Raw genomic sequence first — 19,497 nt, 5'->3', positions numbered from 1 at the left:
GACATGGGGGAAAGTGACATTTTCAACAGAAGGACATTTTCAACAGAACACAAAAGTAAGTTTAGCTTGTGATTGTGACACAAACGGCATTATGACATTTAAAAGGGGTATCCAATGCGGTCTCATGCATGTTGAGTTATTTACACTGTTAAAAAAGTTGTATTCTCATGCTAAACATGGCCAAAGTTTCAAAAACTGAGTTGGACGTATAACAGATTTTTTGTGCCAAATACACACTTCCAGGTTTCTTGCAAGTTTCGGAAAGTTTTTTTCGATCATGGCTCTTCATTAACGTCATGAAGGGTGGAACTCCTTGTATGGGCATTTCTCCCCGAAGAGTGCGCCTGCGCTTCATTCGGCTGCACTGCAGGGGACTTGCTCGGAAGAATGTCTCTAAAGAAGTGTGTTTTTGGTTGTAAGGGAAAGATAACCTTGTTCAGCTTCCCGAAGAACCCAGTGTTACGTGAACATTCAATGCAGTTTGTTTTTCCGGGGCAACAGTGGAGTTTTGCAAGTATTCAAGGTATCTTAATTAGTACCCGAAGGTAAATTTGTTGTGCAGAAAAGAGATTCAGCAATCCATCCTTAAGAAAAACCATAAGACATACAATACTATAAATATTAAAACATAAAAATGTCATGACAGTGTGCTTCTACACATACCTTCTTCGCCCACCTAAAATACATAAAGTAACCATGTATAGCGAAGAGTGTCCTCCTGCTTTTTTCATTTATTAGTTCTATAGCTGCAGGAACAAAAGTATTTCTATATCGCCTAGTTCTCCACCTAGGAGCCACGAACCGACATCCAGAGGGGAGGAGCTGAAACAGCATGTAAAGGGTGGACACTATCTCTAATAATAAAACTTGCCTTACGCTGTAAAGTGTGTTTGGTGACGAACGTTTTATAAACAAGGCCCAATTTGATGCTGGTTTGATACTGAAAGATGGAGCGGTCCCAGCTATAAAAGATCCCGGTCATGATTCAGAACTGCAGATGGTAAGTGAAACGGCATCAAATGTCTGTGTTTTGTTTGCAATCAGCGTGCAAATGCTCATCAATCTTTAGCCTCCAGGAGCTTGGTTGTTTTCGGAGAGAATCGTAAAGCTGTATCTTTCTCTTATAAATATGATAAAACTAAAGACTTTGGGGAGATATGAAGGATGCAGTACTACTCTATAGGTACTCAAGAGTAACATGAGATTGGGTGAAACTATGTCTGTTATGTCCCCTTTAACTTAATTAGAACTCTTCCGTTTAAAATTTTGGTCTCAGTACCTTTTTTTATATATAAGTACTTTTATTCTTACTTTTAATATTTCTATTCATGAAAGAATCCTAAAAAAAATAATCTGTTTCCTCAAAAATATTAAGTAGCACAACCATGTGTGGTCAGTTAAATCTGTATCATCATCAAAAAAAAAAAAAAAAAAAACAATTTATGTAAGGAATATTTTCCAATTATAATCATTACATGCACAAGAGTAAGATCTTTTTATAAAGGGTTGCCTCAATTCCTCTTTGAACTAGGAACTCGTGGTTACTGCATACCATGCATAAAACAGGTTAACACATTTGCCTTGTAGAAGTTATATGTTATAAACAAATATTACTTATAAATAAATATTAGCTGGTATCAGTAATTTAGGTTAATATTCACAATCAAATACTGTAAACAGTTCAGAACACCAGCTTTAACAGGCTAGAATTAAAGGGACAGTTCACCCAAAAATAAAAATTCTATCATTAATTACTCACCCTCATGTTGTTCCAAACACGTAAGACCTTCCTTCATCTTCAGAACACAAAGTAAGATATTTTTGATGAAATCCGAGAGCTCTCTGACCCTTCTCCTCTGCATTACCCTAGACCAGAGCTTCCCAAACTTCAGAGGGGTAAGGCCCCCCAAAAACATAGCAAAATCTCCATGACCCCCTCCCCACCTCTTTGTTAAAAAATATAGATTAATAATATCCAATTTAAAAAAAATAGGGTGATGATTCACATCTATATTGTTTAATTTGAGCCAATAAAACATAAATAACTTGCCCTAAGTTATTTATTTTTCATTGGCTCAAGTTAAAAAATATATATGTGAATCATCACCCTAAATTTTTTTAATTGGATGAATGAAACATTTTTTTCAGTGTAGATATATTTGTATATTAGATATATTTAATAAAGCAGATTGTCTCTTTGCACAAAATTATCACCATTTATTAACCAGTTTGTAAGAACTTAATACTTTCTGCATACCATTTACAATTATATTGCATCAAAGTGTGTAACAGAAGCTACTGTACATAATTCACAATTCTATTGCAATGAAATACATAACTATAGATTAAACATAAATAAATAAATAAAAACATCTACATTTAAACTGAGGAACGATGTAAACTTTGTCAGTTTTAGTAAACAACAATCTCACAGTCTGTTCAGCAGTCTTCCAGACAGTACCTAATGAGATGAGTGATGTTGCTTTTCAGGTGTTAAGGATTTGATATCTGGCTGAATCAACATCAATTTAAGACGGAGATCAGATTCCACACTTTACACATTCCTGTACTTTGTCTTTAAGGCCACAAGCACCGAAAATCCCACTTCACGCATATACATTGTGGCAAACAGCATCAAAACCATTATTGCCTTGTTGGCGAGTTCAGGGTATTCATTTGACACATGTAACCAGAACTGAGTCAGAAAAAATCAGTTTCAAGGAGCTGTCACAGGATAGATCAACGAGGCTGTCCTGTTCCTTGTAGGTGAGTCCCGCAACTACATCCTCACTGTGGTTGTCAAAGGGATACCGTATCCAGCTCTGCTGTTTGCTGATATCAGGGAAGTAGTCCTGCATCTAGGGCTGGGCGATAAAACGATAACAATATGTATCGCGATAGACATGTAATCGATATCAATTAAAAATGCTTTCGATAAAACGTTGGATATTTTTTTTTCTTCATCAGAAGAAACCAAAGGTTGCGAAGCAAGTTTGGTTGCATGAACAAAGGCACTCGCTCTCTGGTAACCTAGCAACATAGGGAGTGACACGCTACCAGCCAATTATGTAACAGTTTGGTTGCGCAATATCGTTGTCTCGTGTTGGATTCTTCAGTAACAGAACCATCGTGGAGTGATAAGTGGAAAGCCTTATTTGATCGGTGAGTGATGTAGATAAGATGACTGACTGCTGCGCCAATTCTGACAGGTGCCCGCGCATGTAACTGAGAGAACTAGCAGAGAGAGAGAGAGCCCCTCCTCCGGCATCGCGCGCGCACTCTCACAGTCTTGCTCTCCCTCCCTCCATCGCGCATATTAATCAAAATTGATATTACCATCAAAATCAATTTAGAAATGACACGATGATAGGTCGGAAGACCGAAGTTTCACGTGATGCATACAGAGATTTTTTTTTCCTGAATTACCGCTGGGTGTGAATTGTACTAAAATAATTTTGCCTTATCTTCTCTGAAAAGTGTTCCGCACATTCAGCTGACATAAACCACATTGTAAATAAACGAACAAAACCTATCCAGTGATGGAATGTTTTCTGTGTTGACACAAATCTTCTACGATGTCATGATTTCCGTGATTATCGGTATTGTTTTTGGTGCGTCATGATAGGTGCGCCTTATATTTTCCTGCTTTTTTTGTCCTTTGCCAATCACACCTATGAATCAGAGGAAGGTTAAAGGATTAGTTCACCCCAAAACGAAAATTTCCTAATCATTTACTTACCCCCAATGCCATCAAAGATATCCATGTCTTTCTTTCTTCAGTGGAAAAGAAATTAAGTTTTTTGAGGAAAACATTTCAGGATTTTTTCTTCATATAATGGGCTTCAATGGCAACCAACTCAGTTGGTTGCTATTGTTTCCTCAAAAAACTTAATTTCTTTTCCACTGAAGAACGAAAGACATGGATATCTTGGATGGCATTGCGGTGAGTAAATTATTAGAAAATTTTCATTTTGAGGTGAACTAATCCTTTAAGTTTAAAATAAAAATGTTTAAATGTAATATACTTTTGATGATTAAAATATCAATAATTATCGATATCGACCGATATGAAACAGTTATATCGTGATACAGTTTTCAGCCATATCGCCCAGCCCTACCTGCATCTGAGACTTTAAAGCCTGCATGTGCTCTGTCATAGCAACATAGCATAGTTAATTAATGAGTAAATAATTTTTGGATGAACTATCCCTTTAAAGACTCCCATACAGTTAGGATGTTTTCACATATATTTCGTTTTAAAGGAACCAAACCCAGTTCACTTAAAGTAAACAAGAAAGGGAACCAGCCAAAACTGACCTCAAAAGAGAACCCAGTTCTTTTCTTGGTCCTCTTCAGCACTTAAGTGATCTCAGACTCTTTCTTGTTCACACCACAACTTCATAAGAATCCAGACTCCGATCTATTATTGTTCAGGATACAACTTCATAACAGCTCAAACCCCAGAGCTTTCTGTGCAGCAGTGGGGTGTGGTGTGGAGTTGGAAATCTGTGGGAAGGGTCAAAACCTTTGCAGAGCTTTAACAAAGCATTTCAGTCAAAGTTAAAATTAAAAGAAAATATTATGTATAAAGTTAATTCAGCTTGTTTTTTTTTCTTTTGTTTCCTCAGGTAAGATGGTATTAAAAATGTTTCTTTGCTACTAACTTTATATTGCTACTATATTGTTTCGCTGCCTTTATTGACATGCGCAAGCACACACATCACTCACAGAGACACACAGATCACACTCACACACAGAAATATTCACAAGCATGGACACTTGTTGTCAACGCTGCCGCACAAGTTTTATTATAATATTATTACAACTATATTTATATAGTTGCTTTGATACTGAATCGATACATTATATATCTCAGCAGCTAGGGGGTAAAATTGAAGTTCTGAAGCAACAAAATTCACAGCTTTGCTTTTGCAGAATGAGATGCACAAACGCAATTCATACACACAACTTTCATCTCTCTCTCTCTCGATAATTAATTCAAATCAATAATTCATGCATTCAAATACATGTGATCTTACCGCTCTTCTTCATCTTTGTGTCTCATTTAAAGTAGGGATGCACCGAATGATCGGCAACCGATATTATTCCGAAAATAGCAAAAAAAGCTCTTTCGGTGTTTGGCCAAATAAGCAAAAAGACTGAATAAATTGTACCAAACAATGACGTGAAGCAAACAAATAGCAACCAGCGCAAACTCTTTAAAATGCAACAAATATGTCAGCACAGCAGTGTGAAAGCATTTAAAACTGTCTGAGAAAGACGCAAAAATCATTACAAGCATCGACAACGAGAGACTGTTTAGTACTCCAGCGCATGTCTTCAATGAGAAGAGGAAGAGGTGATTGTTGCTGGTTTCTGTATGATGATTGAAATCGTGAAATGGCCTTAAACAATTAGTAAATAAACTGCAGAACATTATGCTGTCACACTCGAATTGGATGTATTCTGACAGCGCAGCACAAACTCGCGGCGCTATCTGCTTGTTAACCAGTTCAAAGTCCAAAGCGCGAGGAAAATCTGCGCTGAACCAGTGTTACTCGTTAGCTTCTCAGTAACATTTTTTTGAATTTTTACAAGGCATGTGACAATGCAATACGTATTGATACATATTGCAGTACATATTGAAAATGAGACCTATTTATAAATCTGATGTTGTCAACAAAAAGGAACATTGATGTCTTGCTGCCTGATTCCACCAAAATAAAGTTGAGAAAAAGCAAGAACTCCTTCAACATTCATAAACGTTTAATATTGTATTTTTACTGTTGTTCTGTAAAATACAATAAAAAGTAAAACAATGATAATGATAATAATAATTACAACAGCTCTATAGCTCTAGACACTTATCTAGTCACGTATTATAACTTTCCCATAGTGTTTAAATTGGGATCTGTGATATTTTCTAATGTTTTAAAAGAAGTTTCTTCTGCTCAAAAAGGCTGCTTTCAAAAATTCATGTCTTATTCAAGAAAGGGGTCTGATGGCCAAAAAATATTATTTTACTAACTTCTTAATTTTAAGTTAAATTGTGGTTTGTTGGTATAATGTCTGCTAGAATGTTAAAAAATGTTTAGTGTTATTATATTATATTATATTATATGTATATATAACATATTTAAGTTATTGTTTTGTAACTGATTTTTTCTTTGGAAAGCAAGACAAAATAGTAACAATCACATTTTGGCTATTTAATTTATGCAATGGTAAAAAAAAAAAAAAAAAATGTCAAAATACATGGGTGAAGAAAAAAAAACTTAAAAAACACATTTGGTATTCGGCCTTCTTCTTTTAGCCCAGTGTTTCATTTTGTTCGGCTTCGGCCAAGGATTTTCATTTTGGTGCATCCCTAATTTAAAGCAGGCAAAATTCTAGATCTCCGTGGCACTACAGGTGGTTGTCATGACAAGAATACTTAGCAATGCATGCATTAAATAATTTAATGCACCGTTATCCGTAGATTACATAAATGACAACATAATTATTTTGTTATTCTAGTTAACAGTTAATTTATTTATTTACTTATTTATTTATTTTTTTTTAAATATAACAAGAGATTGAATGTCTGAAATGACATCAATATAATAATAATAATAATAATTAATATAGCCTATATAAAAAATATACAAGTACTAAACTGCTTAGTTCAACCTCAAGCATGACTATTATGTTGGTCCATTCAAAGTGTTCTGGGACCTCATTGCTTTCACAAATCACAAGGAAATCGAACCACAAACGGACCCACAACTAACCTCCGGAGGTGATCTGAGTACGGCTCGCTTTTGGGTCCTTTTAGGGGGGTCTGAGATCACTTGTTTGTTCACATATACGAGCTGAACCACACCAAGAGCATTTGCAGGGCTCAAACAAACTAAGTGTGAAAACACCCTAAGACTCACAACCACAGGCAACTAATTTCCCACAATACAACAAGGCAGGAAACACCACATACACAAGCATGATGTCCATTTCCTAAACCTGAACTACAGCTTTACAGCAGGTCTCCTGCTAGGTTTATCGAACGCTCCCCAAGGACAGAAGAAAAACATGCCCAATGTAGTAGACATTCTTACACAAACTGTAACATTGGTCATAATGTGACACATGGACCTCTGACAGGAAATAGGACCACCCCATATTCTCACCAGGAACCTCGGGTCAGTTTCCTCTTACTGCAGCGCTTTCAAAAACAAAAGAACACCAGATCTCCAAAACTGAGCTCTGAAATCTGCATATTTCACTTACATTTTTCATATTGAATGGCTTAATGACCTGAATGAATCACTAGAGTCATGAATTTACAACATTGCCAACTCCACAGTACATTATATAAAAATTTTCTGGCACCTATTTTGAGTTCAGATATTTTGTCATGCCACCAACAAAAGCACAGGCCTCAACAACGATATGCTAAATGTTTTATACACTGGCAGAGAATATTCATCATAATGCTTGCCCTAAGTCTCAATTCGGCCCTGAAGTTACTCGCAAGTTTCTCAAGCGAGTGTTTTGTTTCAGTTCCTGAGAGACCCTCTGTGCTCTGAGAGAGCTAATCTTCCCATACCACGCCTTTTCTTCCAAAGAGGAAAGCAGCTCTGCCAGAAGGAGAGGTCTCGGAGTGTTTAGCGGACTGAATCCCAAAACCCATCATCGGCAGAAAGAAAAAGAGTTACGGGGCCATGGGTTATTTTAAGACTTGGGAATTTTTCAAATACACACTGAGCAATGCAATTTGTCCCAACTTTTTAACCAAACAGAGAATGGATATAAAGGCCATTTACGTAGCAAAAACTAGAGTACTATGAAAATTCAACCACTTAAAATCCTATTTTAAAAGTCCAGCTAGTTACTAAATCAGTCTACAAGAGGAAATCATTCGGCTTTAGAACCAAACAAACCTCTGTCATTCTGTACACTTCCGAAACTAAAATAACTTCACGAGTTACCCTTTTGGAATCGTCATCTCTTCAGAGAGCAGTTTCACTCCTGAATCCCCCTACTAGGAATGTCATAGAATTTCACTCCGGGTGTACAGGCCAAAATTAAAAATTAAAGCAATTTAACACACAATGCACAAGTGTCAGACATTTGCTAATTCTATAATCATCTACTCTCTGCGTAGCCATCTCCCTGATGTTTCCCAGTAGATATTTCCACCCGGAACGATGCACTTTTCCCTGGTGGAAAAGGCATGTGTAACTGGAGTCTGGGCCATAGGTCCATGCCTTGTCTGGACATCCACCCTGTCACTTCTTCAGCTTGAGCCGTTCTCAACAACAAAGGGCCAGACCAGCATTCCGCCTGCAAATTAAGATGCTCCCAAACAACAGGCTCTGCATTCCTCGTCAAGAATGTGTTTCTCTAAAAATAATATACCCAAATAAACTTAATTATAGTAGCCTGGAGGCAAAGTTTTAATGCCTCTGGAGCACCAAGCACTTCTTTCTTGGTTCTGCAAAATCCAGTGGCAGAACTTTTGTTTTGGCAACCATATGTTTTAAGAAGCATTTTCATTTGCAAGCTGCCGTAACAGGCGTCACCTTTCATGTGGGCTGATCAGCTCTGTATAACTTTATGAGGACCTTTTATTGGCTTAATTAATTTGCAGCCTTCGTTTAGACAACTTGTCGCCATGGCACAGCGCGGCCTCTCCTCTGTGGTTTTATGTTTAATTGTTTAACAGCTTGCTTACCAGCAGAGATATTCTACTGTTAAACACATGTCACCACTTTACAAACCAAACATTTTTAAGAGGAATGGAAAAGCTTAGATGCTGCTAAAATATATCTTATGCAATCTCAGCAGGTATTCCACTTGTTCCCATCAGGTATACTATATTATTTCCATCACCAGAATCAAGGCAGAAGGCATCTGAATAAGATTTAAAAACAGAACAGAACAAAAGAAAGCAAACAAAAAATAAAAAATAAATAAAATAACAACATTGAGATATCTGCTAAAAAAGTAATAAAATAGAATACAATATAAAATTTAATAAAAAAAAAAAAGCCTAAAATAAAAAGTAACCTCATAAACACAGATGATCCAGAAATTCTAAAATGACACTTATGGCTGAGCTAATCCTGATACCATAAACAGCATAAGCGGTTGTGCTATGTATATGTAAAGATCCACAAGTGTCAATCTAAAAATTGCATTCTCAGTTTAAAAGACTATATCAAAACTATCAAGGAATTTCAGTTATGTTGTTCATTTACGTCCGGGCAGCTGAGTGCATCAGCACCGGACAGACGTCTCCTCCTAGCATTACACACAGCATCTTATAGAAATAGATCGACTATAAGTAGCACTGCTGAAGAGCATCCATTCTGACACATTTAGATACAGCCTTCCCTCCTGCTATCACTTTCGCAGGTAGACAATGATAAACAAGAAAAACTGTACAATAAGAAATATATGGGGAAAATTTAAACATTTCAGCGTGAATCTGACAAAGCCTGTCAAGGATATGCCATACAGCCCATATTTCTGAACTAACTAAATTAATTAATTAAATGCCTTTATTCTAGGGCTGGTCCGAATACCATTTTTGAGCTTCGAAGCTTTGGTAGTAATCGGAGGGAGGGGGCTAAACATATTCTTCTCTCTAAAAAAAGCAGGAATCTCTGTTTGTCTGTCTGTCTGTTTGAATTTTTATAATGTCAAGAACCGTTCATCCAATCGACGGGTGTGTTGCTGTGGACCCAAGGGAGTGCAGTGTCGCATTTTGGTAATAAACAATGAACTTTTAATAAACTGCAGAACATAGCGAGCCAGAAGCGGCATGCCTCGCGTGGAAAGGGCTTATATGCTCCAAGGAACGGACACTACCCTAGTGATACAAAACACACAGGTCTTTTAAGAACAATACTATTAATATGGACTAATTATTATTAGGCTGGGCTACTGTATGTTTTTTTTTTATGGCTGCCGTATTCGCAAGTATTTTCCAAGCAAATTAAGTGAATGTTTTTATCATATGTAAAATTACTGATTAACATGGCGGATAAAAGCAGCTCGTTTTTTACACCAACAATATACTATAGGCGTACTACATAGGCATAGAACTCAGGTGATTTTTCAAACTTAATGTCCTGTAGTGGTAGGCCACGCATATTTGGCACACTGCCTTTGTCTTGTCCTCACTCAATTTAAAGTGCTCCCACACAGCTGAGGCCTTCTGCATTTTTGTTTTCTCTTCCAGATGAACTGAATCATGACATTCACTCATGGGCGATTCATAAGCCGCTTTTCCACTATCGGGCCGAACGGTTCTCTTTGCTTAACCATTCCATTCAGTGCTGATCCGGGTCAGTCAGCATGGATACGGTTTCATTTTCCACTGTGGTGGATAACGGAGCTCTTTGGAATGCAATACAAATGCGTCAGTCATTGCCTTGGTAACGCAAGTGTAATACAAACAGCGATATGGACGATGATCAGATATTTCTGTTTTTGGGTCTCCTTTTTTATCTGATATTTACTGATATTTACAGAAAAAAAGGACACAACCTCTAATGTAAAAAATAAAAAAAAACAGAAGGCGACGCAGGTATATCAATAAGTGCAAATATTTCCTCAACAGACCAAACAGCCTCAGACATTTTTTTCTTTTTTATATTGAACGTAGCGTAGCTGTTTACTTGGCTGTTTGATCAAATAGCGCGCTTCCGCTTAGCCAGCTATGGAGAAACTGGTAGCCAGGCAACATAGTGGTGACGTCATGCACACGCACTCTAACAGCACGGCTCAGCCAAGAATTACGGACCGAGAACAGTTTGTAATCGTGCCGTGTCGTACCAGGCTGGAACCGTATCTGACAGTTTTTAGAACTGTTCGGCCCAATAGTGGAAAAGCAGTTATATTCAAGAGCAAACGAGAACCGATGCCAGGTGTTCAAAAAAAAAAAAAAAAAAAGAATATTCGAATCTCAAAATTGAAAATCAAATGCCAACCCACTGAAACAAATATTCGAACAATCAAATATTCTGGTCCAGCCCTACTTTTTTCCCTACTTCACAGTTTGTTAATGAGAATATATGTAAAAAGTGAAAGTGACATGACATACAGCCAAGTATGGTGACCCATACTCAGAATTCGTGCTCTGCATTTAACCCATCCAAAGTGCACACACACAGCAGTGAACACACACACACCGTGAACACACACCCAGCGCAGTGGGCAGCCATTTATGCTGCGGCGCCTGGTGAGCATTTGGGGGTTCGGTGCCTTCCTCAAGGGCACCTCAGTCGTGGTATTGCCGGCCCGAGACTCAAACCCACAACCTTAGGGTTAGGAGTTAAACTCTCTAACCACAAGGCCACGACTTCCCCTATATACCCTATTCCCCTATTATATGTGTATATGCATAATTAATATTACTCAGTACTTAAATTTACAATTACACTGTAACAAGGGTACCATAAAACAAAGTGTAACCTATAAAAATTCTTATTTATTTTTCATAATACTATATTATGATGAAACATGCACTCCTGGGGTCCATAAAGTTTAAAGACAGTTATGTCTGTTGGATATGTTCATGACCAGGCTCACCCAACTATACCAGATAGGCTTATTACATAGATTAGAGAACAATTTGTTTTTAATAAATGCAAAAACTGATCAAATTATCAGAAACATCTGTGTAGTGAAAGTCGTTCAATCTGAAAACAGGTGATGATGATTTACTACTAATCACGGGACTGGCTTTACTGACGAGATGCGCGTGATAATCGAATGCGATTAATTGCACAGCCCTAACATACACCAAATTAAAATTAATAAAGCTTGTTGAATCATTTCTCAAAAGGTGCTGGAGAGTGTATGTCTGTCAGTATATGAGTTTGGGGTAAAATGTGGTGAATTCAATTTTCTCTGGCACTCGATGGATTTCTTCAGACAGCCATGCGTTAAAATTCCTCAGTAAACGGCCCTGACGAGTTTGGTACATCCTGCTAAGCTAGCATTCCAGACATGATCGGCATAACCTGTGTGTGACCAAGTGCATCTAGCATGCTTAAAAATCAGAATGAGGCTGAGGTCTATGTCTAATAGTTTTGGTTTTTAACTTTTAATAAGAAAATCTTTCCTTCAGAAAGACATGCTTACTCATTTAAATATTACTAATATCACACTGATTTCACACTGAAATGAACAAGTCTGTTCATTTCTAGTTCAAATTCACCAATCTTCAAACTAGAAATGAACTTGAAGAACCCATATTGTGCTAAAACTTTCATAAAATGGATCTGATACAAGCAACAGAGCAAACTGTCCTAAAAATATGGCACAAACAACAGGACATGTGGCCTTGACCAAAAGCTACAACCGCTGACACAGGAGTGAGCATTGTGACAACAGGAATCAGATTATACTCTCACTCACAGCTGATCCAATTTAATCAGTCAATGCAATGAAAATAAAGCATAGGTGCATCCCTAAATAACATTTATTACAATGGATTATTATATTTAATTTGCACGAATAAAAAAAGTCTGGAAGGGATAGAGCTAAAGTCTGTTCAAAGGGTTGGACTCTCTCAGTGTCTTGGAACACATACTTTTAACAACCCATGATGTCTGGAGTTTTCCCATTTACTGGAAACAAATCAACATCAAATGAAGTACGGTGTCTACCTTTACCTTAGGCCCATTACTAATAAATTAAAGTAAGAATCCAATTGTCTGTATATTACTCTAAACAAGATGTTGTCATCCTTGGGGTCGTGATGCCCATCCAAAAATGGAGATGGGCGTAAAGGAGATTCTTATAACCTGTTCTCACACACACAGAACAAGAACATACATACATTTTAGCATATTTTGCAATATCATATGACACTGAATACTGGAATTTAAACTGAAAATTCAACTTTGCCTTCACATGCATCAATTACATTTTGAAATATATATACATATATATACCTATATACCTATATATATATATATATATATATATATATATATATATATATATATATATATCCATTTAAATTGAAAAGGGTATTGATGTTTTTAATGTATTTTTTTTAATATTTTTTTTGTTTTGGTAAGCATAAGAGACATTTAAAAAAAAAAAAAAAACATTAAAACATCTTACTGTTCCAAACCTTTTAACAGTAGTGTATGTAAATTTTCCAGTTCTTTTGCACCTGCAATATAATATGACATGAAAGCAATATTTCTGTTAATACACAGAAGAGTCACTGACTTAGCATGCAGAAACTGCTGATACCATCAGTTTGCACTAATTTGTGCAAAGCAGGACAGAGTGCTAGTTCGCATTAGGACTATACGATTTAAACTGAACCTACCTAAAAACATTATTTTGTAGGCTAGTGTAGACCAAAAAAATAATGCTTGATACATATTCCTTCACAAGGATGTGATTGTAATCTCTCATAATATAGAGCCTGTGACAATAAATGGAGCAAACACAATATATAAACAAACTGCTGTCAACTCAGTGAAGAAACCTTCCAAAAAAACACAATCCGTGTGAAACAAAAGCCATGTTCACCAACCCACTTTTAACAAAAAACTTGCCCTCCCTTAACAGACATAATGAAAACACCAAGGGAAGCAAAATAGCACTGAGGGGTTTGCGCTCATGTGAATAACCTTTTGGCGCTGGCAACACGGCTTCCACTTTCTAGAATAATTGAATTTGGTGTGCTTTGTGACCACGTATAAAGGCTTCCCTTTGCCAAGCGGCAGGCCTGGCTTCGGCCATTGCATAACAGAGCCTGTAAAGAATAAAAGGAGAGCCGCTGGGGCCTGGGGATGGAGGGAGGGAAGACACGTGGGAACTGCTGCCTCCTTTGGGCAGCTTTGTCTGGGGCCGATCACGGGCAGAGTCCCTCAGGCATTAGTGTAAGCATGCCTGACATTGCACTCATTCCACCCTCACAAAAGCCTCCCCACAGAAACTCCCCTGGAGCAAGTGGACGAAGGAGATCTCTTCTGGAGCAAGTGGACGAAGGAGACCCGACTCTTAGGGAGTCACCTTAGGAAACCACAGAGCGGACAGTCCATACGGCAAACGGACGCAGGCAATATTCGCTGTTTACCCGACTATTGTTTTGCTGAGGTGAAGCGCCCTTCCTTCCACAAAGACCCTCTTGTACAGCACTACAGACAATACCAAAAAAAATATGTAAAAAGACCTCTTTTATATTATTGAGATTATGAAAGATTATTGAGAAAGATAATGTTCTCAAAAGAATGTCAGGGATGAATTCTAAAATGTAGACTTCTTTTTTGCACATCCAGCACTGAGGTTTGCCACTCGAATTGCAGTCATGTGACATTTTCAAACCATGACAGAAAAGCAATACCACAGAATAATTTTTCACTTTTTTTTTCTATGGAAGTCACGCCCACTTAAGAATGATAAAAACTTTACAGATACATTCTAAATCACGGCTTACCAAAAAACATCACCACACAAACAGGCAAAAGAGGGTTTAAAGCGTCTGCATTCTGTTGTGCATTTGGATTTCAATATAACTACATAACAAAAAAAATAACTAAATGGTTAACCTGCCGTTAAGAAGAGTGGGGCAGGTGCTGGAAGATGGCCCTGTTTCACAGAGGAGCTCCAGTGGTTTCCCAGGTGACTGAGCAGTGAATTCACACACTGATTCCAATTTTCACTACAAGCCGTCACCGTGCCTGAAAACCTCAAAGTCATGTTCATTGGTGCACAGCTGCTGCTCAAACAAGGCAGTGGTGTAAAACATCATGCCCATGATCAACTTTATTTCCTATGAATATTTTTTTGAACATAAATTCAATTAATAATTATTTTATATTAATTATTATATTAATTATACTTTCATTGTTGAGGTAGAATAACGCCCTGATGCATTAGCTCAGACAAACAATGAAAAACACGGTAAAAAATTACATTTAATGTCCATAAATGCAAGTTGAACCAAAGCTGAAGCTTCAAGAATTATGGATTAGACTTTTAGCTTTCATAGTGAATTCTATTCTGCTCTAATGTTCTATGGCCTTGTCTGCCCTTAAGAAATGAATGTATTTTAATAAGATGAATAGAAATCAAGATCTGACCAACTCTGTTTCCCTGTTAGAATATATATATATATATATATATATATATATATATATATATATATATATATATATATACCTAGTTTATTATATTATATTGGCCTAATTTATATATTAAAAAAAAAAATTTGCATCTCCATCTCAACTTGACATAAGTTTTTTACTGTCAAATTTTGATGATATATTACTAAATATGATCAGCACTTGCAATTTTTGGTAATTTTTTTTTTAATAATTATTTTAATTAACAAAGAAGGTTACAAAAACAAAATGTGTATAAAGTGACCCCTAGACTAGACTAATCTGTCAAACTTGAGAGAGATAAATTCAATAATAAAGACTGTTTTTGGTTTGTAATGTATTCTTAAATTAAATACCATTGTAAAACTGCAAATTTAGTTTAGGTACAGACAGGCCACATAAAAGCAAAATCAGTTAGAAGCATTAATAAAATAATAATATAGTACATTAATAACTGATGCTTGATTCACAAGTTCCACAGTGGTCACTTCTTGTATTATTTTCAACTATTTTGACTTGGTGACAGAAAACCAGGAGGAAAAGAGAGAGGGAAAGGGAGAGAATGTCATGAGAACGACTTTAACTCATGTCGCCCACATGAGTGCCCCAGTTCAACATTTTGTCCACACACGTCCACCTCAACATCTGCTGGAAAACTCCTTACCGCTTTTCTGACATGAAAATATAAGATTTCTGGGGAGCCTTCAAGCAGATCAGGTTTTTCTCTAATCAGCTTCACATTACAAAAGCATGTCACATGACTTTGTAGTGGGGAGCCTTCAAGCAGATCAGGTTTTTCTTATCTAGATTCATTTCAAGCTACCCCATTCCTTCTCTTGAAAAGGAGAGGGAAAGTGGAAGGAGGGCATGAAAGATGCTTTGAGTGAAAATGAAATATGAATGGAACACAAGAGCAAAAAAACAAAAGCGAAAGACTTTCAATTTGTGCGGTATGTTGCAGCGTCCATGACTATGTTAAAGGGTTAGTTCACCCAAAATAAAAATTGTCTTCATTTACTCACCCTCAAGTTGTTCCAAACCTGTATAAGTTTCTTTCTTCTGTTAAACACGAAAGAAGATATTTTGAAAAATGTGGGTAACCAAACAGTATCTGGTCCCAGCATCCATGGTATTTTTCCCACACTATGGAAGTCAGTGAGGACCACCAGCTTTTTGGTTACCTACAATTTTCAAAATTTCTTCTTTCATATTATACAAAAGAAAAAAAAAATCATACAGATTTAGAACAACTTGAGGGTGAGTAAATGATGACGCAATTTTTAATTTTTGGGTGCACTGTCCCTTAAATGACAACAACAAAAAAATATTCACTCATTAAGAGGTTAAAATCATGTTTTACTCAAAATACTGCAAAAAAAAGCATTTATTGTTATTAATATACAAATACGTAGACATTAGTGTTGAAAATTTAATCCAAATGATCATTTCTCAGCACAATGACACCATAAAATGAGAGTCATACAATGACTGCCTTTGAGGTGGTGATCTGCTTGCTCATTGTTTTGACACAAGTGACCATACAAATTAAGATGAAACCCTGTCAACTACCCTAAAGGCAACAAATCCCCTCTATTTAATTTACACAAGGCTTCTAGCTAACTCGTGTCTAAATGAGTTGGGCTGAAGGGCTGGTTTCTCTGCTGGTGAAAATACAGACCTCACAAAGCACATCCACACTGCTTTCCCAGCGGCCCAACTAGCATTCCATACATATTTGCACATGGAACTCTTGGAACTACAGTTCAATTCTCTCTTTCATTTGAACACTGTTTATATTATGCGACCACTTTTAAAAAAATAAAGGGGGAAAAAAGACATACTGTTAATAAACAGTAGTAATGATGTGTTTTGCATTTCTATGATTTCTTAAGGATACTGAAATAATGGTGGATACTATTTCCTCTTGATATTCTAAATTCAGAATTGTTCAAGCTTACTGCCAAGAGACCACTGCACATTTCATGATTTTTCTAAGATAATATTGTTTGTTTGTTATAAAGAGTATTCTATACTGGCCCTGTGCTAGATTTGTGCTGCAAGCGATCTAGATTTAGACAACATGTCTAATGATGGAAATTATGTGGGTGACACAGGGGCAAATGTCAGTGTGTATCTTTTATAACTGACTGACAATCATTAGTGGCTAAATTGTGCAGCAATGATAATGGGGATTCTAAATGTAAACAAATCTATATCTTATAAGACAACATTCCCAAAAATGAATATAGTCATAATGGTTATTGGTTATCCCTCACTTTCTAAATAGTCTTAACAGGACATTCACTGATATAGCATAGATAATTTTGCTCTAAAAGAAAATTACATTTAATGTAAAGAAAAGTGTAATTATTTTTTATAAATTATATAATTAATATTCCATATATCGTTAAACTTTTTTACATTATATATATGTGTGTGTGTGTGTGTGTGTGTGTGTGTGTGTGTGTACACTCCTACTTATTACATTATTTTTTCTTACAGTTCTTACAGTGCAGTGTTTTTGAACACCTGGGACATGTTTAATACCATCCACAAGTATTAAAAGTAGGGACAACATTAACAAAAAGGTTGTTACATACAAATCGCAAGGCATTTCACCGGATATTTTTTTTCCAGGTGAGTAGTTATTGATGTGCAATCAAGCTAACATATTATTTACAGCTCATGTGATAGTATATTGGCATGACAAGCCCAAAGAAAGAATAAACGACCAGCCATGTTACACTGTGTCAGCTCTGGACTGTGGAAAGAAAACTTCCATTCCTAACTGTACAACTTCCCTCGTTTCTTAATCATCACTTCAATCTGAGCCCCCGCCCTCTACAACCAAACAATCATCAAACTTCAGCCAATAAAGCATGCAGCACCTCTCCCGATCACTTTTACCTGTCTCTGGGATCGATCCATGAAGTCTGACGAGTGTTGTGGTCAATGTAAAAGACTCTGCCATCATAATCCCTGGCTTCCTCCCAGCCCGGGGGCAGCGGCAGCTCCGAGCTCTCTCTCCGCTTACAGCTGCTCACCCACGGCATAGCGCTGCTGGGACGCTAGGGGGGTCTGACCCCCTGCCTTTGCCCCAACAACAAATATATCGCAACTTTCTACTGCATTACAAATTTTTAACTCCCATCGACTTTCGGAAACCGAAAACTTCACGACGAAGAAACGAACGTGGGTCAAATCGACACAGGCAGTCCTGCATCCACCTTTTCCCAAAAGTTTTGCGGCGCTCTCATGACTCTGTGCGTCGGTCCTCCATGTTTGACTCTATCTACCATCTTTCATTCCACACTTTCCATATTCGGACAGGCGTATTTGCATAAGCACCGCCCCAAATGCTTACGTATATGAAAGTAAGCCAATAGTGGCGCTCGTATGATTTTGGGACTGTTGTTGATGGAAGTGGATGTAGTTTTTTTTATATACTCGTATGTACATTTTAAGAATTATTAATAAATATAATTTATCAAAGCAACGTTTGTCTCATTGGACTCATGAATCCATTTTAATGAAACTGGAGGATTTAAAAATAGACACGCTATATTTAAAATTTGTTTAGATTTTGTTAGAACACTGGTTTCGTTTAGTATAAGTGCGTATTAAGAGAAAAAAGTGTTTAAAAGTAGCCTACTCATAATTTATATATTTCCTTTTGTGGTAAACTGTTGCAATCTCGGTATGAATATTTTTCAGGAATGTGAAAATACCATTTTTTCTTTATCACAGAACCTCAAACGCGTCTTACTTGAATTAGTTTGCATTTTTAGTATAAGAGCGCCATCTAGAGATGGCAGCCTCCAGTTTTTCCCTACATGAAGCAACAGTTGTAGATGTAGTATATTCAGGGGAGGAAGGGGCTATAGTTTTCACACCGGTATATCACTGGAATGATCAACAATAAACATGTGTTTAGTTTGTTGGTGTTTGCTTGTCACGTGAACGCACTTGTTGTCAAATCAAATCACATTTTTTGTGTGTTAAAATGCATTTATAGATAGATGGATTGATTGATTTACCTTTTTTTATGGTTTTTATTTTTTTTATTTTTTATTTTTTTTACATCAACCTGCCCTGACTGGGACTACAGATGTAAATTAGCCATTTGAAACCCTGGCTAAATCTGGCACATTTTACATTGATTTCACATGTTATTAATATGTATCATCCCTGTCCATGAATGAATGGATGAATGAATTGATTGATTGATTGATTAATTAATTAATTAATTAACTAATCAATTAATTAAACCTGTATTTTTAAGCCTATTCAGTCACTGACATACTGTACTGGTTTACCTTAATTATACACACTTTAAAACCTCTTTTCTATACAAATAATTTAATTATTGCAGTCTGCAGGT

At 36.6% G+C, this 19,497-nt stretch overlaps 1 protein-coding gene across 3 annotated transcripts in view; it reads right to left on the bottom strand.

Annotated features, from left to right (window-relative positions):
- LOC109106322 (protein WWC3-like) overlaps positions 1-18,436 on the bottom strand; it is a 55,989-nt gene extending 37,553 nt beyond the window's left edge. For 2 of the 3 annotated variants that reach the window (XM_042725939.1, XM_042725940.1), the window contains exon 1: positions 18,024-18,436. In XM_042725939.1, the coding sequence (XP_042581873.1) occupies positions 18,024-18,169 (146 nt within the window). In that variant the 5' untranslated portion in view covers positions 18,170-18,436. The remainder of the gene's footprint in view (positions 1-18,023) is intronic. The other variant, XM_042725937.1, reaches the window with a different exon arrangement.
- Positions 18,437-19,497: the final 1,061 nt, after the last annotated feature.

This window comes from Cyprinus carpio, chromosome B6 (assembly GCF_018340385.1).
Source record: "Cyprinus carpio isolate SPL01 chromosome B6, ASM1834038v1, whole genome shotgun sequence".
NCBI classification, from domain to species: domain Eukaryota; kingdom Metazoa; phylum Chordata; class Actinopteri; order Cypriniformes; family Cyprinidae; genus Cyprinus; species Cyprinus carpio.
The sequence above is the reverse complement of the archived record's forward strand: the minus strand, read 5'-3'. Positions and strand labels throughout refer to the sequence as shown.